General features: G+C 46.0%; 1 protein-coding gene across 4 annotated transcripts in view; it reads right to left on the reverse strand.

Moving 5' to 3' along the window:
* Positions 1–19,390, reverse strand: part of EDA (ectodysplasin A) — a 268,344-nt gene extending 248,954 nt beyond the window's left edge. For all 4 annotated transcript variants that reach the window (XM_068247652.1, XM_068247651.1, XM_068247650.1 and 1 more), the window contains exon 1: positions 18,826–19,390. In XM_068247652.1, coding sequence (XP_068103753.1) covers positions 18,826–19,137 — 312 coding nt within the window. In that variant the 5' untranslated portion in view covers positions 19,138–19,390. The remainder of the gene's footprint in view (positions 1–18,825) is intronic.
* Positions 19,391–24,351: the final 4,961 nt, after the last annotated feature.

Below are 24,351 nucleotides of genomic sequence, written 5' to 3' on the forward strand. Positions count from 1 at the left end.
TCCTTCCCTACCAGGTTTCGGCGTGATGCTGTCATCAGGGGATATTAGAGGATTACAGATTACATACACAGATCCGAACAAATGAGCAGTCATAAGAGCCCATTAAAGGGAAGGTTCAAGCAAAATAAAAAAAAAAAAAATAGTTTCACTTACCTGGGGCTTCTACCAGCCCCATGCAGCCATCCTGTGCCCTCGTAGTCACTCACTGCTGCTCCAGTCCCCCGCTAGCAGCTTGCCGACCTTGGAGATCGGCGGCTCGCATTGCGTACATTTTTACGCATTCCCGCTAGTGCAGGAACATTAACACATACATTTTTACGCGTTACTGGTTCAATGCGTAAATTTTTAGCCCCAGGTAAGTGAAACTCATTTTTTTTATTTTGCTTGGACATTCCCTTTAAGCAAATAAGATCAGCACAAAAATTAAGCAAAAGACAAAGAAAGCTGTGGCACAACTGGATAAAGCACTTATTTGGCAGTAGCACAGTGAAGACAAGAGAGGAGATGCTTTATGAAACTTTATGTCAGGCCAAATGGTGTTTTTAATACAAATATTAAATTCTTTCTAACCCATGGAGGAACTTTGGGGTGACACACACTGTACTGTAGAACATACATACATCTAGAGATGATGGGCAGATTCGACCAAGAGGCAAATCTCTAATCGAATCTAATTAGAGAGAGATCTGTTGGCTGCCCATACACCGCAGGCTGATTCCCGATCAATTTCAAAATCGATCTGGAATCAGCCTTGTGACACCGCATCCGACCGCCTCGCCATTTTCCCCCTAATGTTAAGTACCCACCCCCCCACCCGGTGCCCATTGCATGTTATACATTACCTGTCCGCAACCTTTCGCTTGTCCCCGCTGGTTCCGGGCGCACTCTGTTCTTCATACACGCGCCCCATGTGGTTGCCCAGTAACGTGGCAACGTGTATGACGTCTGACGTCATATGCGCGCCCTCACTAAGCAAAAACGTGGGGCGTGCATGTATGTAGAGCGGAGTGCGTCCCAAAGCCAAAGGGGACAAGTGGAGGCCGCAGACAGGTAATGTATAAAATGCACTGGGCACCAGGGGGGGGACACTTAACATTAGGGGTACAGCGTCGGGGGGGGGGGTTTGTTGCGTTCATCAATTGTACTGAAATTGCATGCCATTACCACCGCGCACCCGATCAAGCAAGTCAGCCCAACATCTTGCAGCACGCGAGATTGACTTATGCAACCAATTTCGTCCTGAAAATGGTCGCATTGCCGGTCGGGGCATGCGCTTGGCGGCACAGATTTTCATCCGATTCGATAATAATCGAATCGGATGTTCGATCGGCCGCCAAGTCGCTTGAAGTATGGCTACCTTAACCTCCTTAGCGGTATGGACGACTTAATACGTCCATTACCGGCGGAGGTCGCCGCTCAGGCCCCGCTGGGCCGATTTGAATAATTTTTTTTTTAAACACGCAGCAAGCACTTTGCTTGCTGCGTGTTTCACCTGATCGCCGCCGCCCGCCGCGATGCAGGGCCCCCCCCCCCAGGCGAGACCCCGTGCGCTGCCTGGCCAATCAGTTCCAGGCAGCGCTGAGGGGTGGATCGGGTCTCCCTGTGATGTCACCGACGTCACGACGTGCATTGCCATGGCGACGGGGGAAGCCCTAAAGCAAATCCCGTTTCAGAACGGGATTTCCGTATGGCTTACAGCGCCGGCGGCAATCGGAGGGGTGGAAGGGATGCGGAAGGGTGGGGGGCATCATGTAGCTAGCGCTAGGCTAGCTACATGATTGAAAAAAAAATAAATACATTTAAAAAATAGCGCTGCGCTGCCCCCTGGCGATCTTTAATAGAACGCCAGGGAGGTTAAGAGCCATAAATAAATCGAGACAACTTTTTTCTAATTTGGATTCTGTACATTACTACAAAGAATTTTAAATATAACAACTCAGATGCAGTTGAAGTGCAAACTTTCACCTTTAATTTAGTGGGGTGAACAAAACAATTACATAAAAATCTGAGGCAACTAAAGCATTTTTTAAACACAATCCCATCACTTCAGGGGCTCAAATGTGATTGGACAATTGACTAAAGGTGCATACACACATCAGACTATAGCCTTTGGAAAATGAAAGATCACAGACCAATCTTAAAAGACTGTGTAGGTATGGCTCTCATACTACATGAAGGGTACTTCATGTAGTATGAGAGTCATACCTACACACAGTCTTTTCTATGGAGCTGAACTCCACATCAGAAAAAAAAAAATCTTTGCAAGATGCTGCACACACAGATGCTGTACAGACACAAAAGATCAGTATCTGCAAAAGATCTGTTCCTGCCAAAAATCCATTCCTGCAAATTGCAATGATAGTCTATGAGATCTGCAGATCATCATACACACATGATTTAACTGACATTCATCTGCAGATCAGATCCATCAGGATGGATTTTCAGATCTGCGGATGATTGCTTGATCTGCAGATGAATGTCAGTTAAATCATGTGTGTATGATGATCTGCAGATCTCATAGACTATCATTGCAATTTGCAGGAATTGATTTTTGGCAGGAACAGATCTTTTGCAGATACTGGTCTTTTGTGTCTGTACAGCATCTGTGTGTGCAGCATCTTGCAAAGATTTTTTTCTGATGTGGAGTTCAGCTCCATAGAAAAGACTGTGTAGAGTATGGCTCTCATACTACATGAAGGGTGGTAAGATTGGTCTGTGATCTTTCATTTTCCAAAGACTATAGTCTGATGTGTGTGTATGAGCCTTTAGGCTATTTCATTGGCAGGTGTGGGAATGTCGTAGGTGAAAGCTAATGTATGTTCCCTGAAGCAAGAAGATTGATTTTTACCATTAAAGAGACTCTCAAAAAAAAAAAAAAAAAAAAAAAAGGCACTTCACCTAAAACAGCGGGCTGTAGCTGCAACAAAGCGTTTTATGGATTCTCAATAAAGCTGAATTTTATTCTGAAGTGGTGAGGACCTCCATCTTCTATAAGTGTTGCTGTAACCCCGTTGGTACTAGGGGCTGGTCTTCACATGCATGCGGCATCACGTGGTCCCGCCGGCCAATCGCTGCACAGAGCAGCCGCACCAGGAAGTAAACCCTGCACATCACAACGTGCAGTGAATATTAATTAGCCATGTGCCTGGCCGCTCTCCGCTCCTCCCCAACATGACTGAGCATGTGCAAACAGTCTAACGCGGCTTAAGCTACAGTATGCTGCACTTTCGGAACAACGTGCAGCGTTACATGTAACGCAACGTGGGCAGTGTGAACAGCCCACTTGTGTTACATTGCTGTGCGTTGGGGGAGCGTTACAGGCTGCACTAACGTGCGCCTGTAACGTCTTAGTGTGTAAGCAGCCTTAAAGCAGATCCGAGATGAAAAAACTATAACAAGTAACCGGTCTATATATCTTATCTAAAGTTTAGATATTTTATACAGCATATCTAGCTGCAAACTGCTTTAAAAGTTTGATTATTTATTCCTGTGATACAATGAGGGCAGCCATGTTCTGTATGTCACCCTGTCACAGGCTGAGGGCTGGAGATGCTATCAGCTTGCCTGTGTGTAAATTCAGTCCCCTCTCCTCCTCCCCTCTGCCTCTGTAATCAATGGCTAGTAACCTCCTCCTCCTGCCCAGAATGAGCTCCCATAAGCCCCTGCTACACTGCCAAGGCACTGTGAAAAGCTGTGGGCGAGGCTTGTTCAGTTTATAGGGAATTCGAGTATTAAAAACAAAACAAGTATTTGGCTTGAGGAATGCCCTATAAACTATATGAAAGGAACACAATTATGCAATGAGTAAAAGTTTTAAACATATCAAACATATGCAAAATTCACAGTATTCTGTATCTTAATCATAAGCATATAGGGTAAATATAATAACATAACGATTTTCTACAGCCAACTTTTATAAAGTAAATCAGTGTGCAGGTTTAACCACTTGAGGACCACAGTCGTTCTACCCCTTAAGGACCAGACACTGTCGGGGGACAGCTACCTAAATCTATCCTATACTGGGGGGGCACCTACCTAATCCAACCTATACTGGGGGGGCACCTACCTAATCTAATCTTCACTGGGGGGGGCACCTACCTAATCTAACCTATACCAGGGACAGCTACCTAATCTAACCTATACTGGGGAGCAGCTACCTAACCTATACTGGGGGGCAGCTACCTATCTAACCTATACTGTGGGGCACCTACCTAATCTAACCTATACTGGGGGACACCTACCTAATCTAACCTTTACCAGGGGGCAGCTACCTATCTAACCTATACCGGGGGACAGCTACCTAATTTAACCTATACTGGGGGGGCACCTACCTAATCTAACCTATACTGGGGGGCACCTACCTAATCTAACCTATACTGGGGGGCACCTACCTAATATAACCTATACTGGGGCACCTACTTATCTAACCTGTATTGGGGGCACTTACCTACCTAGCCTATACTGGTGGCAACTATACTGACTACCTCGCGGCTCGCAGACTAAATGTAAACGTAGGAGACGTATGTCTCCTTTGTTTACATTGTACGGCGCTGCTGCGCAGCAGCGCAGTAAGGCAGATCGGCGGTCCCCGGCCAATCAGCGGGGATCGTCGCCATGTGACAGGGGACAGCCTGTCACTGGCTGCACAGGACGGATAGCGTCCTGTGCAGCCCCGATCACCGGGGGGGGGGGGGGGTTGCAGGTAGGAGAGGGAGGGGGAATTTCGCCGCAGAGGGGGGCTTTGAGGTGCCCCCCCGCAACATGCCTGCAGACCGGAGCGATCAGACCCCCCCTGCACATCATCCCCATAGGGGGGAAAAAAGGGGGGCGATCTGATCCCTCTGCATGTAACATGATCTGTGCTGGGGGCTGCAGAGCCCACCCAGCACAGATCATAAAAAGTAGCGCTGGTCCTTAAAGGGAACCTTAACTGAACGGGGGGGTATAGAGTTTTACTTACCTGGGGCTATTACCAGCCCCCTGCAGCAGTCCTGTGCCCTCGGCGCCGGTCTGGAATCCTCTGGTCCCCCGCTGTCACTTAGTTTCGTTTTTGACGACTCACCAGTCGCCGGCCGCCATGCGTATTATTGGACGCATTCACCAATGCAATTAGCGCTATTGCGGACCGCAACGCATACAAAAATACGCGTTGCCGCATTCCGCACGCGTAGATATGCGGCAACGCGTATTTTTGTACGCGTTGCGGTCCGCAATAGCGCTAATTGCATTGGTGAATGCGTCCAATAATACGCATGGCGGCCGGCGACTGGTGAGTCGTCAAAAACGAAACTAAGTGACAGCGGGGGACCGGAGGATTCCAGTGCGGCGCCGAGGGCACAGGACTGCTGCAGGGGGCTGGTAATAGCCCCAGGTAAGTAAAACTCTATACCCCCCGTTCAGTTAAGGTTCCCTTTAAGGGGGGGGGGGGGGGTAAAGGCTGGGTCCTCAAGTGGTAAAAAAAAAATAAAAATAAATAAATAAAAAAAAATTGAGCCAACACTATCATTCCATTGAGCAGGATCAGACCAAATGTTTGAGAAAGCCTCAAAAAAAGCCAAAAAAAACTAAAAATGTATTGCCTGGTTAAGGATCTAATCGTGAAATAGCTGTAAAGGTATGAGAGTAGTCACTGCTGATTTCTTGTAAATGCAACATGCTTGGTGTCAATACCAAACTTCAAAATTCTAACTAGTAGATGTGAACCTTTTTCCTGCAGAATGAACAGAAACCTCATCAGAAACAGATCAATCAATCAGCAGCTCCTGAATAAGATTGCCGATTTTTCCATTTTGTGAGCAATGAAAAAAGTGCTTACTAATGCTGCATACACACTTGAGATAAAAGTCTCTGGAAAAGGCAAGTTCACAGACCAATTTTACCCCATTCCATGTAGTATGAGAGCCATACTCTACACAGTCTATTCTATGGAGCTGCACTCCCCATCAGATAAAATCTTTGCAAGATGCTGCACACAAAGATGCCCTTACACATTCAAAAGATCATTATCTGCAAAAGATCTCTTCCTGCAATAGATCCATTCCTGCAAAATGCATTCATAGTCTATGAGATCTGCAGATCCTCATACACACCTTGTTTAACAGACTTCATCTGCATATCTGGCAATCATCTGCAGATCTGAAAATCCATCCTGGTGGATCTGATCTGCAGATGATTGCCTGCTAAACAAGGTGTGTATGATGATCTGCAGATCTCATAGACTATGAATGCATTTTGAAGGAATGGATCTATTGCAGGAAGAGATCTTTTGGAGATAATGATCTTTTGAATGTGTACAGGCATCTTTGTGTGCAGCATCTTGCAAAGATTTTATCTGATGGGGAGTGCAGCTCCATAGAATAGACTGTGTAGGTATGGCTCTCATACTACATGGAATGGGGTATAATTGGTCTGTGATCTTGCCTTTTCCAGAGACTTTTATCTCAAGTGTGTATGCAGCATAAGGCCCTGATTGAACTAACTCTTCTCTAAATTTCTCTCATACGATGCCAAATTCACACTATGGGCTAGATTCACTAAACCGTGATAATTCATATCACGGCCGCATTAGCGTTTTTGTGCGCAATTGCGAATTTCCACGCGCAATAGCGAATTTGCGCACAAAATGACAGCGAGGCCGTGATATCAGTTATCACGGTTTAGTGAATCAAGCCCTATGTGCGTACAAAACGCAACACACACGTAAAATGTGCACATTATTTTTATCAGGGCTATGGAGTCGAAGTCGGAGCAATTTTGGGTACCTGGAGTCAGAGGTTTCGATAAACTGAGGAGTGATTATTTTTAATCAAATCCATAGCCTTTGTAAAAATTAGACTACAGAGTCAGAGCAATTTTGGATACCTGGAGTCGGAGTCGATGGTTTCATAAACTGAGGAGTCTGAGTCGGATGATTTTTATACCAACTCCGCAGCCCTGATTTTCATTGCAAGAACTGCTATGCAACATGAACGTTATTGCACATGTTGTCTAGAAACACACTGGAGAAAGTGTGTTAGCATAGCATGATCTATTACAATACAAATATGCATGCAGCAACAGAATGTGCGCATAGTATGAACGCACCATCATCAATAAAATACATGTTCAGCTGCTAAAAACAGCCAAGTACTCAAAATTAGTCTTAAACTTGCCAAATGGATATTACTTGTCTTAAAGTAAACCTGTGACTTTTATAAAGGGAAAAAAGGGGGGGGGGGGGGGACACGGACACTTAACGCTGGAGAGGGAAGCCTCTAGAACAGTGGTCTCAAACTCACGGCCCGCGGGCCATTTGCGGCCCTCGATGCAATATTTTGTGGCCCTCGCCGGCAAAAGCTTCTTTATAGTTCGCTTCAGTGCTCCCAAGTAATCCGCCGCATCCCCACCGCTAGACGAGGGCTGCAGAGCCCCCAAATCGCCCGGGGGCAATCTGCCGGCATTTCCTGGAAGGGGCAGAGCTTTCAGCTTCAGCTCTGCCCCTCCTGACGTCAATCGCCGCACGGATCGCCGCCTCTCCCCGCCCCTCTCTGTGAAGAAAGAGTGAGAGGGGCGGGCAGAGGCGGCGATGCGCCGCGATTGTGAAATTCCTTATGCGGCCCAGCCTCATCTTGACTTTGCCTCCTGCGGACCCCCAGGTAAATTGAGTTTGAGACCCCTGCTCTAGAACCTAAAGAAGCTTCCCCGTCCTTGTATGTGTAGCACATTCCAGCACTGGGACCTGCGAAGAGTGGCCTCTATGCGCATGCGCACTAGCACTGCCCTGCATGAACTCCGGAGGAAGTAGCTGAGCCCGATCAGGTTTGTGCTACTGCGTAGTAGCTCAGACCCCCATTCACCTCAGCTTAATTTGAAGAAAGCTGATCAGGACGGTGCTAAAGCACCTGCACAAGCTGCCGACGAGCTCTTTTTCGGGGGTCCCGTTGCTAGAACAGGCTCAACTAAGCCTGATTACTTTACTGGCTAGAGTGGAATACATATTTTGTAGACGAAATGAGAACATATCTAAGTATCAAAGGCCTACTAGGAGTAACGCACATGGAGACAAAGAGTCACATCCTATTCTTGAACCTGCCACTGCTGAGCGCTGGCAAGTCCAAAAATCAGGCGGTTCTTACAATGCCTGATCCTATTCTATTCTACTTAGAAACAATTTCATTTGTCCATTCCATGGACCACTGGAAAGCCTGGTGAGAGCTTCAACAATGCTTTGCCAGGGCTCACCGTACTACACAGCGAAAGGAGTCCCAGGAAAGATGCTAAAGAGCAGAAGACTTTCGGCGGTGCTGCAGGGTGAGTAGCACAGGGCCGGCTGAGGTGCGGGGGTGGGTACCGGAGTGGCAGGTAACGATTACCAGAGACAATTCTTCAATCAAGTTTTAGAAGACAGAATAAAGAAGAAGTAAAAAGAAAGAAGTGATAGATGAAAAACAGAAGAATGTAGACTAGTCCCCTGTCCCCAATAAAGTTTATTAATCTAATTGTTTTACATTAACTAGGTATAGGGTCAAAAGCAGGGCTGTGGAGTCGGAGCAATTTTGGGTACCTGGAGTCGGAGGTTTCATAAACGGAGGAGGCGGAGTCAGATGATTTTAGTACCAAATCCACAGCCCTGGTAAGTATTAGACTAAAGAGTCTGAGTCATTTTGGGTACCTGAAGTAGGAGGTTTCATAAACTGAAGAATCGGAGTTGGAGTCTGATGATTATTGTACCTACTCCACAGCCCTGGAAATGTGACCCTCTATACCCATTTACTTTTAAGGCCCACAGCCTTCATTAAAGGGAACCTTAACTGAACGGGGGGTAAAGAGTTTTACTTACCTGGGGCTATTACCAGCCCCCTGCCGCAGTCCTGTGCCCTCGGCGCCGCTCTGGAATCCTCTGGTCCCCCGCTGTCACTTAGTTTCGTTTTTGACGACTCACCAGTCGCCGGCCGCCATGCGTATTATTGGACGCATTCACCAATGCAATTAGCGCTATTGCGCTATTGCTATTGCCGCATTCCGCACGCGTAGATATGCGGCAACGCGTATTCTTGTACGCGTTGCGGTCCGCAATCGCACTAATTGCATTGGTGAATGCGTCCAATAATACGCATGGCGGCCGGCGACTGGTGAGTCGTCAAAAACGAAACTAAGTGACAGCGGGGGACCAGAGGATTCCAGAGCGGCGCCGAGGGCACAGGACTGCTGCAGGGGGCTGGTAATAGCCCCAGGTAAGTAAAACTCTATACCCCCCATTCAGTTAAGGTTCCCTTTAACCCCTTGTTACCCATGCATACTGGTGTAGCTAGGATGGCTGAAAAAACCTGTGTGGGGCTCTGCAATAACAGCCCGCATGGTACATGATGGGGGAGGGGGGGGTTGGACTCTGTAAGAGAGAAGTGATAAGTTCCCCCCTCTCCTACAGAGCCCTTGTCCATATCATGGACAAGGGAATCTTCCCCACCTCCGGAGCCCAGGAGGAGGTGAGGGTACATATGTCCTGAGAGCTTATGTGGAATTTGGGAAACTGAGAATAATAAAAATGTTTTGATTTGATGGATTTCAAGTCTCTTTGCTTGATCATTGAATCAACTCTAGATCCTCCAGGCTTTCCACATTCTCTTGGGGACCCTATTTAGAATCCCAGCCACGCTCCCCTTCGTGCACGAGCATGTTATACTTTGCCTGCGCAGTAGCATGGATTAGCTTGTGGAAGAGCAACTTCACCTTACTGCACAACAGGGGCTATACTCACACAGGCACAGTATAGCCACGCTCGTGCATTGCAGGGAGTGCGGCCACACAAACATACATTTATGACAAGGTCTTTTAGGATATGTTCAGAGGGTCTGCGTGGGGCAAATAAGAGAGTGAGAACATGGGTTCTCGTCAGGCTCTTTCAGCTGGGTGCTCCACCGTGCAAATTTTGGTGTGCACCTGGCTGTCTTTGGCTTGCCTCCTCATTGTTCTCCCATGCTATAAGCAGAGTTGCGCCGGCCCTGCCTGTCCCCCTTGCGCCCCACCCGACTACTTTTTCACGCCACCCAGCAGGAAAAAAATTCTGGGGAGAACACTGAATCCTCTCCACTTTTTTTGTATTATTATTTATAAAACACCAACATATTACGCAGCGCTGGACAATAAATAGGGCTACAAATATGTAAACATGAGTTGACAGACAGAGAGGCAGCACATATTTTTACAACATAGCACAAGGCTATACATGCAAACAGGGTATAAGATGCATGATCATGCAATTTAACAGAGACTCAGCCATTCAAGTCTGAGTTAGTCCATGGGAAGGGTGTCACTGGTGGGGTTGCAAAATCAAGGAGGACACACTAAGAGGTGGGAGTGGGGGGCTGCCAAAGCCTTATAATCTAATGGGGAGGGGGAGGGTCATAAGGTAAGGCTTAGGAAGAGGTGCTCATGTGAGAGAGTTAAAGTGTGGTAGATGGAAAGTAGGCCATTTTAAAGAAGTGTGTTTTAGGGGCTTGCTTAAAGGTGTTGAAGGAAGAATTGAGTCTGAGGGGTGGGGTCTTGTAGGCAAGCATGGGAGTGAGAAATGCGCAGGGCGGTCAGGCCGAGATCACTGGAGGACTGGAGGGGGCGGGCGAGTAGATATTTTTGGACAAGCTCAGATGTAGGTTGGGCAGGTCTTGTGCACAGATTTGTAGGCAAGACACAGAATCTTAAAACTGATCCTGAAGCAGAAGGGGAGGCCTGACAGTAGGGCACTGTAATAGTAAAGGCGGGAGACAATGAGGGCATGATAGGAAGCTTGGTAGTCTCTGGGATCAGGTGCCGGCATCTGTCACAATTAAATATTTCTGGGGCAGACAAACTTGAAAGAGGGCAGATACACTGGCATAGCCTTTATCAGTTACTAAAATGTAAAAGAGAACCAGTCACAAAGAAGTATTCCAACAGCTTTGTCTGGAATAGATGCTTGTGCTGTTTTTAAACCACTTCAGGTTCCAGGGTTTTACCCCTTAAAGTGTACCAGAGATGGTACACTAGGCTTAATACTTACCCGTGGCTTCCTCCAGCCCCATGAGCAGCGCTGAGTCCCAGCCATTACAGGTGTCCATGTATCTTTTGGCCAAGTATATTTAACACAAGGGGTTTATTAGTTTGGTAGGGGTTAAAACATTAAAAAAGGGGGGGGGGGTTATGTTACACTGTCACTTTAATAAAATAAATCCTTTTTTTCACTGTAACTTTATGTGAATGATTGCTGCTAGCAGCAATCATTCACAATGGGGTATATGCATGAGCACATGCATGAATGACGGGGGCATGCACGATGGCGGGGCGGTTTTTAGTGCTGGACGTAAGTCTCACGCCCAGGAACCTGCGGTGTATCTAATTTGCATGTGCGACTTATGTCAAAAAAGTGGTTAAACAGCCACCATAGGAAACATTTTGACCTTCTTCCCATATAATTATTACTACAACAGCAAAATGAAAGCCTAGATATTTGTGTAAGAAAATGCTCAGAAAAGCCACTTTTCAATATCTAACAGCTCCTCGTCTGTCCACAGGGTCATTGAATGAGACCGTATCCAAATTATTCCCTCTACCTAGGTAATAATCTAACTTATACTGCGCTTATAAAGGTCCATTTTGCAGGAAGTGCCTAAAGCAAACCTGAACTGAAAAACTCAAAGTAGTAGCAGCAGTAGTATATAAAACTTTCCTGGTGTCTCAACTGGTATATAAGGGAGTTGGTTTGTGAATTAGGCTTGATGTTATGAATGGGTAACAAAAACTCCTGTTTTGTGCATCTAGTACTCCTTAAGCCAGGTGGCAGTTTCTGATCAGTTTCATGGCAACAGTGCTCCAAACAGTACACAAACTGCTGTTGCCCAGGTTGCTAAGATGAACAATATCTGTAATTTTTGGAAATTGTCAGCTGACTGAAAATTAAATATATTGTTCAATAACAATCAGATCAGGAGACCTCAGGGGCCATTTAACTGGCCCACGATGACCAATCCACTTTCCAGGAAACTGTTCATCTAGGAATGCTTAGACCTGATATCCATAATATGGTGCACCACCACATTATGTGTGTCAGGTTGAGCATTCCTAGATGAACAGTTTCCTGGAAAGTGGATTGGTTGTCGTGGGCCAGTTGAATGGCCCCCAAGGTCTCCCGATCTTACCCCCTTAGACTTTTATCTTTGGGGTCATCTTAAGGCAATTGTCTACGCTGTGAAGATACGAGATGTGCAGCACCTGAAACTATAGATACTGAAAGCCTGTGCTAGCATTTCTCCTGTGGTGTTGCTATCAGTGTCTCAGTGTCAAGAGGGTTGCATTAACAATCCAACACAATGGGCCGCACATTGAACACATTTTATAAGTGGTCAGAAATTTGTAAATAACTCATAAAAGAATAAAGTTATGTTAAAACCAAGCACACAATTGTTTTTCTTGTAAAATTCCCAATAAGTTTGATGTGTCACATGACCCTCTTCCTATTGGAAAAACAAAATTTGGATTCAAAATGGCTGACTTCAAAATGACCACCATGGTCACCACCCATCTTGAAAAGTACCCCCCCCCCCCCCCCCCCCTCACACATACTAATGTGCCACAAACAGGAAGTTAATATCACCAACCATTCCCATTTTATTAAGTTGTATCCATATAAATGGCCCACCCTGAACATACCGTATATACTCGCAAGCAAGCCGACCCGCATGTAAGCCGACCCCCCCACTTTTACCCCAAAAACAGGAAAAAATGATTGACCCTCATGTAAGCCGGGGGTAGGAAACGCTGGCCGCGTGATCCCCCCAGTATGTCCCAGTATAGCTAGTATAGTGCCCAGTATAGGTAGGTAGTGCTCAGTATAGCTAGTAAAATGCCCCAGTATAGCTAGTATAGTGCTCAGTATAGCTAGTATAGTGCTCATTATAGCTAGTATAGTGCTCAGTATAGCTAGTATAGTGCTCAGTATAGCTAGTATAGTGCTCAGTATAGCTAGTATAGTGCTCAGTATAGCTAGTATAGTGCTCAGTATAGCTAGTATAGTGCTCAGTATAGCTAGTATAGTGCTCAGTATAGCTAGTATAGTGCTCAGTATAGCCAGTATAGTGCCCAGTATAGCCAGTATAGTGCACAGTATAGCTAGTATAGTGCTCAGTATAGCTAGTGAAGTGCCCCAGTTTAGCTAGTATAGTGCTCAGTATAGCTAGTATAGTGCCCCATTATAGCTAGTATAGTGCTCAGTATAGCTAGTATAGTGCCCCATTATAGCTTGTATAGTGCCCCATTATAGCTTGTATAGTGCCCCATTATAGCTTGTATAGTGCCCCAGTATAGCTAGCATAGTGCCCCATATAGCTAGTAGGGGTGGGTAGGTGCTGTCCCTCCCCGCTCCCCCGCGGCTGCCGCTGCTATTACCTTAGGCGGCGCCGCTTCCTCTATCCCCGTCCTCCGGTAACTCATTCACAGCAGCGCGCCTCTCGCTGCTGTGATGACGAGGAAACCATAGAGAGCGGCTTCCTGTAGCGGCAATGCCGTTACTATGGGAACCGCTCTCTATGGTTTCCTGCGTCATCACAGCAGCGGGGGGCGCGCTGCTGTGAATGAGTTACCGGAGGAGGACGGGGATAGAGGAAGCGGCGCCGCCTAAGGTAATAGCAGCGGCGGCCGCGGGGGGAGCGGGGAGGGACAGCACCTATACACCCATCATGACTCGCAAGCAAGCCGACCCCCCAACTTTTGGCCCACTTTTGGGGGGTCAAAAATTCGGCTTGCTTGCGAGTATATACGGTAAATGGATATAGATATGTTTATGTTTGCATCCTTCTGGCAACAAGGGTGAACAAAAAAAAACAAACAAACAAAAAAAAAAAACCCTCAACATTTCAGTCAGGTCAACTCTATACCCAAGCAGCTCGGGGTGACCCAAAACCACCAGGAAAGTATAGGGGACCAAAAGAGACTGAAAAGCCCTTAGAAAAAAAAAAAAAAAAAAAAAAGGAGGATGATGTTTAGTGTGGTTTGCCTTCTTAGAACAGAAGGTATTTGCAATAATTCAGATTTAAAGGGGTACTGTGGATAGATTTAAAAAAAAAAAAAAAAAAATTATCAGCCCCATGTAGCCGTCATGTCCCGTGCCGTCCTCCACCGATCACTCGTTCCCCGTCTAATCATCCCTTCAACGAGACTGTGTCTGCGCGGCCGCACGCGTACTTGCTCCCGCTTGCGTCTCCGGGAACTTACTGCGCAGGCGCAGTAAGAGATAACCTCGTACTGCAGTAAGCTCCCGGAGACGTGTGTGGGAGTGCGCACTATTCGGCTTAGACGAATAATTGACCGATGCCGGCAGGGGGCAACGAGTGATCGGAGGAGGAAGGCACGGGACATGACAGCTACAGGGAACCGATAGAAGCCACAGGTGAATGTCTGTATGTGCTTTTTTTAAAACTCCACAGAACCCCTTTAAGACCAGCCCCATCTACAAAAGCAAAACATTGACATTTCAAAACACCAGCTTTTGCCAGTGCTATTCACAGGATTACCCCACAGATATACACCCTGATGGAACCCAGATACCTGACATAAATATGCAGACCACTCTTTCTGTGACTAGTATCCCAGTGACTGCTGATGGTTATTGATAGATAGTGCCATTTGGCTCAACAAGACGGAAAGGGCACCTGGAGCATTTTGAGATACGAACGTATACTTATTTCTACACACTATGGTTGTAAACTACCTGTTGTCAAAATTTTTGAAATTTCAATGTTTTGCCTCTAGAGGAGCGGTTGGTCTCAAAGCCGCAAAACTTTTGCCAGGCCATTTTAGACAATATAACATGACACATGGGCTTTCACTTTGCTTATAATTAAAAGATGTGATAAAGGATAAGTTATAGAACATATCTTTTAAATTATAAGCAAAGTGAAAGCCCATGTGTCATGTTATATTGTTTAAAATGGCTTGGCCACCCGTAAAGCTTGCCGAACCATCGGCGGATCGAAGCATGTGGACAAGTCATCAGGCGAGTACTGCGTCTGCACAGTAATTTGCGAAGGTGCAGTATACGCCTGATGAAGTGGACGCATTCGCACGCAGAAATGCCAACCCACTGATGGGTCGTCGAGCTTTACGGGCAGCCTAGCGGGACATCACGGACGTATGTATGTACACATCACCAGTGAGTTGGAGAGCAGGAGAGCCAAATGACGGCTGGAATGGGAAAAATAATATGTCTGGCAATAGCTTAAGTGTCAGGGGCATGCTGGAAAGTTACCTGTGCGATGCACAAACTTAGATACTCACTTTAGAAGAGGGAAGCCTCCGGGTCCTCCTAGGGCTTACCCCTACACCAGGCTGAGACCCACCAAGACGTAGCTGTACTACGCCTGCAAAGTAGCACGAACCCACTCGGACTTCAGTGGAAAAAGCCAGTCTGATCAGGTCCGTGCTACTGTGCATGTGCAAGCAGTAAAGAAGCCCTTGTTGACCATTTACATACAGGGACAGTGCTGGAACAGGCTGCTGGGGGACAGGGAAATTCTCTGCAGGACCCAGAGGCTTCCCTCTCCTGAGTTAAGTACCCAGACAGGGCACTTTATTTCCCTACACGTTTCCTTTAAGCAAAATCAGGCATCCCCTGTACACACACTAGATGTGCAGACTATACTCACCAGAAGTGGTCTTTATCACCCACCTAGTCTTACATTAATCTAGCGTATGTATGAATCAGTGCATAGCTGTTTTACTGCAGCATCTTGTCAGTAAAGATTTAAAAGGAAAGGTAATTTGTTAACACTTTACCAGCACTTTCGCAGTTTCAATCCCTTTGATCCCCGAAACTTGTTAATAAACTGTCTGGAATTGAACTGAAATGTAATCAAAAAAGATTTAGCACAGTCAATTTTATCGTTGATTGGAAATCAATGGCTGTTTAGCTTTCAAAGGCGCGTACATGATGTACTTTTTCAAACAACGGGTCCGTCAGATTCTGACGACCGCTTGTACTCACGTGCAACTGTCGGCAGAACGACGTCCCGCGGGAAGGTCTGACAGACTGTTTGAAAAAAGTATGGCGTGTGTATGTGCCTTTAGTACAGAATTAATTAGCACTAATCTAGTGTGCACTGCTATCACAGTTTCCTGATCAGATTTGTGCTGGAATCTGATCGAGATAGAGACCACTTTTGCATGGACAGCTGCCATTCACAATTGTCTTCTGGCTGCAATTTCAGCTCAATTTTACCATCTGGCACTATTTCAGGAGGCCTGAATGGTGGCAGGTGGTAAAACAATCACTACTCACCTAATCACTTACGTTGGGAATACACAATGCATTTCTGCCGCTCGATTCTCCGCTCAATCGTTTTTGCCGCTCGATTCTCCACTCAATTCTCTTATCTCCCGCTCGTTTTTCTTATCTTTTTCCATTCACTTCTATCAGAGATCGAGCGGCAAAATGATCGAACGCGAGATCGGACATGTCGGAAATTATCTATCGAACCATCTATCTGCTGCAAAAACGCATTGTGTATTCCCAGCATTAGGACCCTTTTCCACAAGCAACTGCTCGTGAAAAGCCTCTCAAACTCTTAAAACTGCTTGCTGTTGCCTGGTAACTGCTCACAGCCACCAGGTAACTGCTTGATGAGCACACAGTTCAACTGCCCATGGAAGTGGGCCGTTAGAGAATAGAAATGGTTATTAAGCTATACTTTTGAGTTGGTGTACATTTCCTATTGTATGCAAATGTAGACATCTTGGAATTAGTCTAATCAAATGTGGAAGCTCATAATCCTGATTGGTCCAATTTCAAGCTCCAAGTTTGCGTCAACATAAAATGTGCATCAACACAAAATTATCAGCATCTCATTGACCATCTATAATAATTAATCCTATAACGTACCATGCCGCTATAGTGGACTGCCACCTTAACTATATACTGTGCAGTTCAGCTGTCTGAAGTAGGTAAGCCATACAAAGAGAAACTTAAAGCAATGATCTAAACAATAGTTAAGAATTATCACAAATGAAAAGCAGCAACAAGACAAGCTTGATTTGAAACAAGGATTAAACTTGGGGCAATAAATAGAGAGATAACTGTGTGTCAACTCAAATTATATACCAACAACATACACAACAGTTATGACCTTAAAGGGAACCTGAACTGAGGAAAATTATTTAAAATAAACACATGATGTAGCTGCAAATGAATAATAAATACTTACCTCACCATCAGTTCCTCTCAGAGGCTCGCCATTTTCTTCTTACAGTGATCCCTTCCAGTTCTGAAACCATTTTGTCAAAACTGAAATATACCAGTTGCTGTCAGTTATATAAGAGCAGATTATGGCTCAAGTGGGTGATATTACAGTTTAACAGTATGCTGACCCAGAAGCTGTTATGTGGTAATGGCCATTTTCAAAATGGAGGACAGAGAATTCCATTGATCATGGTGGACAAACAGGATGCAGGATGGGAGAAAGAGATTGATGAGTAGACTACATAGGAGGTAAGTATGACCCATGTATGTTTATTTTGGCTTTTTATTTTCAGTCTAGGTTCTCTTTAAATATGCCTTGCCAAGACTGCATAGGGCTAATCACATTCAAAAGCAAAATGATTACTAAAGCAAACTGTCATTTAATCATTAACTTCAGAAAATTATAAGTTCCTAAACAAAACCTAGCATAAATTTCAGTTCAGGTCCCATTGTAGCTCATGCATTTAAAGAGTAAAAAACTGGGAATTTAATATTCAGCTCTAATTGCTATTAACATAAGCTTTATACACCATCCATTCTGTGTGTTACAATCCAGACTACTGTGGTCTGTGGAGTGGTTTATGCTTGTCAATCACAGTTTGTCCTTGTCCCCATCTCTGCAATCTAAACCGTCAGTTGCCTTGTTAGGAATAACAGTATGCTGTGAGGAACACTTTACACTACAGAGGGACAATAATAGGTCACATCATGAGATGCATAATGCAGCCCAGTCCATTTACACAAAAACTATGGATTATTCATAAATACATGCAGGGAGTGTGGTAAAATAGAAGACATGAGTGAGAACATGCAGCATGAGTGATACTGGCACACAAGCAACATGAGTGACACTGGCACCACAATCCACAGCAGCATGAGTGACACTGGTACACCAACAGCAGCAAGAGTGACAAGAGTACCCCAGCAGCATCAGTGACACTGGTACCCCAGCAGCATCAGTGACACTGGTACCCCAGCAGCATCAGTGACACTGGTACCCCAGCAGCATCAGTGACACTGGTACCCCAGCAGCATCAGTGACACTGGTACCCCAGCAGCATCAGTGACACTGGTACCCCAGCAGCATCAGTGACACTAATACCCCAGCAGCATCAGTGACACTGGTACCCCAGCAGCATCAGTGACATTGGTACCCCAGCAGCATCAGTGACACTGGTACCCCAGCAGCATCAGTGACACTGGTACCCCAGCAGCATCAGTGACACTGGTACCCCAGCAGCATCAGTGACACTGGTACCCCAGCAGCATCAGTGACACTAATACCCCAGCAGCATCAGTGACACTAATACCCCAGCAGCATCAGTGACACTGGTACCCCAGCAGCACTAGTGACACTAATACCCCAGCAGCATCAGTGACACTAATACCCCAGCAGCATCAGTGACACTGGTACCCCAGCAGCATCAGTGACACTGGTACCCCAGCAGCATCAGTGACACTGGTACCCCAGCAGCATCAGTGACACTGGTACCCCAGCAGCATCAGTGACACTAATACACCAGCAGCATGAATGACATGAGCACCCCAGCAACACCAATGATACTGGCACCCCAGCCAGGACTCACCCCGGGAAGCTGGAGATCGGCAAGCTGCAGGGCGCTCCTCCGGTGCACAGCAGACACTTCCCCGTCATCTTCGCTGGTCCCCGGGCCAGACCCCCGAGCTAGTCTCTCCGAGCCCATCATCTCCCGGCGCAGCTCCAAATAGCAGCAGATGGTGACGAGGTGCAATGACAGGGACAGCGCGAAAAAGCCCAGGAACAGCCGACAGTTCCCACAGTTCTTGGGACAACTGCATCCCGAGGGCGGCAGAGAGGAGGAGTCCGAGGATAGGGAGGGGTCCGTCCCAGGCTGCTCGGACACACTCCGGGGTGCCATGCTCCTCACAACTGCCAATGGAGCCCAGTGCTCAGCGAGAAGGCGCAGCGCGTAGCCTTGTCAGCAAAGCTGCTGCAGCCTAGTTACCACAAGTGCGAACAGCTACGGCACCATGGCTGGCGGTGGCAGAGCGAGGCCGGGGCTGCTGCGAGCTGACCAAACTAACCACATCAAACAAGTCTCTTTCCAAAGCCAAGCAAGAAAAGGAGGCGCAGGAGACACACGACAACTCCGTCCTTCCAACTTCTAAGCTCCACCCACCATCCAGGCATCTCACTGCACTTCCCGCCCTAAACACGCCCCAAAACTTCCTAGAACGTCTCTTTTCATAGAGTACCCGCCTCGTGGCCAGTCTGGCACCAATCGCGCGGGAAGGTGAACATTTGAGAACGCCTCACGATGTTATCGTTCCGCCCACATAGTTTAAGTGAGTGTTGCCGCCTAGCTCCGTCTCCTTTGCAATGCTAGCTAGAGCCTGCATGGGAAAACGGGAATATTGGCGAGGAGGGGACAAGTTCGGTGTCACTCATCATTCTGCTTCACACCTTCCTGCAGCCCCTGCTCCCTGAGCAGTCTGCTGATGGAGCTGTGCGTGTTATTTTATTCTGGGAAGACCATGTTAAGTTTAATAGAGTGTTGACATGTTTGATGTGCAGTACAACTTTATAGCACAAAGGAAAAAATATAAGTTTTAAATGGAAACTCAGTCATCCGCAGAACATTTTCCAGAAGTTGGACAGGGTTTTTTGTGAACCATATAATTAAGGCACACTGGCAATGATTAACAGTTATGTTGGTATGTTTTAATGTCCCCTTCATTTTAAATAATGTTTAATGTAATTAATGTTTATATAATTACAGTGGCGTAGCTAAGGAGCCGTGGGCCCTGATGCAAGTCTTACAATGGGGCCCCTCAAGCACTCTATACATAACAATTGATACGGCGCACCAAAATCTGCCAACGGTAACTACAATGTCAGAGGAGCAAGAAGGGGATGGGGAACAGCTTGTTAATAATTACCACTATTCAAAGCTATCTATAGAAGTGATTATTATGAGCACAGGACCAATAGAGAGCTAATACTGTAGTTGAGGTAGGGCCCTTCGGGGCCCTCTCTGGCCCAAGGGCCCCGATGCGGTCCAAGGGCCCCGATGCGGTCCAAGGGCCCCGATGCGGTCGCTACCGCTGCACCCCCTATTGCTACGCCCCTGTATAATTAAGATATTGGGCTTATTAATGTTAACTGTACTGTTAACACATTGCCATTTTTTTGACATTGCAATTTAAAGTGTGAGAATGAAATTCCACACACAAAAACAAATGCAATCTAAGAAACTACAGAATTCCAAAGTAATGAGGAAGGATAGTTAACCAATGCTTTGAGCTACTGTCTGGCATCGTATGTATTGTACATACAGAGGTGTTGCTAGCCTGTAATCTAGTGACATGTTCGGGTGGGGGGCACAGGGTTGGTGGGGCGGGAGTGGATGAGGAGAAAACAAAGCTCTCATCTAAATTGATGCACAAGGCTGATCTCTGGTCGAGGCATTGGACCCGCTGTGCACACGCTAGAATCTCGGCAGATCGGTCGTTATCAGCCACCTTGAGCGAGTTTTATTAGAGTGATTACAAGTCAAGAAAGAGTGATTATGGATGGTCAATGAGATGCAAGTAAAGCCTAGTACACACTAGCAATTTTGATAGGCCAATCATTGGTCAATTTTACCACCTCCATGTAGTATGACCATTTACCTATATAATCTGCATAGAATTGAAAATCTGTTTGGCCCTCATACTACATGGAGGTGGTAAAATTGACCAATCATTGGCCAATCAAAATTGCTAGTGTGTACTAGCCTTAAATCCAAGCTGATGCAGGATTATGCAAACTTATGAAACTTGAAAGTTTCCACATCAAATCCTGCCAAGGTAGAATTATTCGCATACCATTGACAAGGATGGTAGGGATTAACAGTGATGTTGCTAAAATGTACACAAAAACAGATAAAAGTCCTTACTTACATTTTATTACACACTGAAAACAGCTGGGTTGGATTCTCTCCAACCTAAATATAGAGATGGCTCGAACCTCCGATTTAAGGTTTGCGAACCTCGAACGCAAACTTCCGCAAAAAGTTCGGTTCGCGCAAACTTTTCGAACCACAATAGACTTTAATGGGGAGGCGACTTTGAAAACTAGAAACATTTATGCTGGCCACAAAAGTGATGGAAAAGATGTTTCAAGGGGTTTAACATCAGAATTTTTGCATGTCGGAGTGGGATACACGCCCGTAGTCCCGGGGAAAAATTTGGATTTGACGCACAGCAGCGTTTTAAGGGAAGAAATCACATTGCATGCTAAATTGGAGGCCTAAAGTGCTTTAAAACATCTTGCATGTGTATATATCAATCAAGGAGTGTAATTAGTGTACTGCTTCACACTGACAGACCAAACTCACCGTGTAACGCACGGCACACAGCTGTTTGTGTAGTGACAGCCGAGCTGGACTGGTGCGCACCATGACGAGAGTGCAGGTGATGGCGGCTTTCCTGCCCATATGGTCGCTGGGCTGAGGTAACTCAATGACAGAACAGTGACTGTTCAGCTGATCGAATTTGGTCTGTCCACAATGAAGCAACAACTTTATTATCTTGGTTGTGCCCCCCCCCCCCCCCCCCAGGACACTCATATACTCGTCGGTCATTGCTTCATTGGGATACGCAAGCCCATTCACCGCAGCAAGGTAACGATCACGAAGGGGAATTGAAACATGTACAGTGGCTTGCAAAAGTATTTGCCCCCCTTGAAGTTTTCCGCATTTTGTCACATTACTGCCACAAACATTGATCAATTTTATTGGAATTCCACGTGAAAGACCAATACAAAGTGGTGTACACATGAGAAGTGGAAAGAAAATCATAAATGATTTCAAACATTTTTTACAAATAAATAACTGCAAAGTGGGATGTGCGTAATTATTCAGCCCCCGGAGTCAATACTTTGTAGAACCACCTTTTGCTGCAATTAGAGCTGCCAGTCTTTTAGGGTATGTCTCTACCAGCTTTGCACATCTAGAGACTGAAATATTTGCCCATTCTTCTTTGCAAAACAGCTCCAGCTCAGTCAGATTAGATGGACAGCATTTGTGAACAGCAGTTTTCAGATTTTGCCACAGATTCTTAATTGGATTTAGATCTGGACTTTGACTGAGCCATTCTAACACATGGATATGTTTTGTTTTAAACCATTCCATTGTTGCCCTGGCTTTATGTTTAGGGTCGTTCTCCTGCTGGAAGGTGAACCTCTGCCCCAGTCTCAAGTCTTTTGCAGACTCCAAGAGGTTTTCTTCCAAGATTGCCCTGTATTTGGCTCCATCCATCTTCCCATCAACTCTGACCAGATTCCCTGCCCCTGCTGACGAGAAGCACCCCCAGAGCATGATGCTGCCACCACCATATTTGACAGTGGGGATAGTGTGTTCAGAGTAATGTGCAGTGTTAGTTTTCTGCCACACATAGCATTTTGCATTTTGGCCAAAAAGTTCAATTTTGGTCTCATCTGACCAGAGCACCTTCTTCCACATGTTTGCTGTGTCCCCCACATGGCTTGTGGCAAACTGAAAACGGGACTTCTTATGCTTTTCAGTTAACAATGACTTTCTTCTTGCCACTCTCCATAAAGGCCAAATTTGTGCAGTGCACGACTAATAGTTGTCCTATGGACAGATTCCCCCACCTGAGCTGTAGATCTCTGCAGCTCGTCCAGAGTCACCACGGGCCTCTTGACTGCATTTCTGATCAGCGCTCTCCTTGTTCAGCCTGTGAGTTTAGGTGGACGGCCTTGTCGTGGTAGGTTTACAGTTGTGCCATACTCCTTCCATTTCTGAATGATCGCTTAAACAGTGCTCCGTGGGATGATCAAGGCTTTGGAAATCTTTTTGTAGACTAAACCTGCTTTAAATTTCTCAATAACTTTATCCCTGACCTGTCTGGTGTGTTCTTTGGACTTCATGGTAGTGTTGCTCCCAATATTCTCTTAGACAACCTCTGAGGCTGTCACAGAGCAGCTATATTTGTACTGACATTTTAGTCATTATTTAGTCATTAGCACTCATCAGGTAATGTCTATGGGCAACTGACTGCACTCAGACCAAAGGGGGCTGAATAATTACGCACACCCCAGTTTGCAGTTATTTATTTGTAAAAAATATTTGGAATCATGTATGATTTGTATTCCACTTCTCACGTGTACACTACTTTGTATTGGTCTTTCACGTAGAACTCCAATAAAATTGATTAATGGTTGTGGCAGTAATATGACAAAATGTGGAAAACTTCAAGGGGGCCGAATACTTTTGCAAGCCACTGTATATACTGTATAAAACAAAAGGTAAGAAAAGATCCTACCATATGAAGTAGTCACTCAGGGTATCATAAAACGAATGACTTCTTCATCAGGTAGGATCTTTGCTTACCTTTTGTTTTTGTTTTTTATATATGCCTCAATAGTGGTGTTTATAACCAGTGGTGTATAAACCATCATTCGAGTACCCCAAGGGCGCCTCCTACCCTCTTCTATTGTGTCTCACCCCCTCTGGTTGGGGTTTACCACGTAGGTGGGTGGTTTTTTCCTAAGGAGCTGCGACCATCAAAGCGAAGACACAAGGCCGAATGGGGACAGTACTTCCCCACGTGCGATTCAGTTTGGTTGCTGTACATGCAACCCAGCTTTGTGAGTATATATGAATACTTTTTTATACTTACTCATCACACCTGTGATAATACACCAGATCGGGCTCACGGTGTCCTCCCGCTCCTTTTCTCTATCCCCCCAGCGTCCATGAGGAATCATCTGCTTCTGCTGAGAATTGATCCCACAACTCTTCCTCCTGTTCCTGTTCATGCTCCTCCACAGCTTGTTCCACCACTCTACACACGGCACGCTCCAGGAAGAAAGCATATGAGATCAAGTCGCTGATGGCGCCTTCACTGCGACTCACCAGGTTTGTCACCTCCTCAAACGGCTGCAGGAGCCTGCAGGCATTTCGCATAAGTGTCCAGTACTTCGGCCAGAACATCCCCATCTCCCCACAGCATGTCCTTTGACTGTAGTAGAGATACTGTTTGACGGCTTTCTCCTGTTGCAGCAGGCAGTTGAACATCAGGAGCGTTGAATTCCAGCGAGTCGGGGTATCGCAAATCAAGCGTCTCAC

The sequence above is a fragment of the Hyperolius riggenbachi genome, chromosome 8 (assembly GCF_040937935.1).
Source record: "Hyperolius riggenbachi isolate aHypRig1 chromosome 8, aHypRig1.pri, whole genome shotgun sequence".
In the NCBI taxonomy this organism is placed as follows: domain Eukaryota; kingdom Metazoa; phylum Chordata; class Amphibia; order Anura; family Hyperoliidae; genus Hyperolius; species Hyperolius riggenbachi.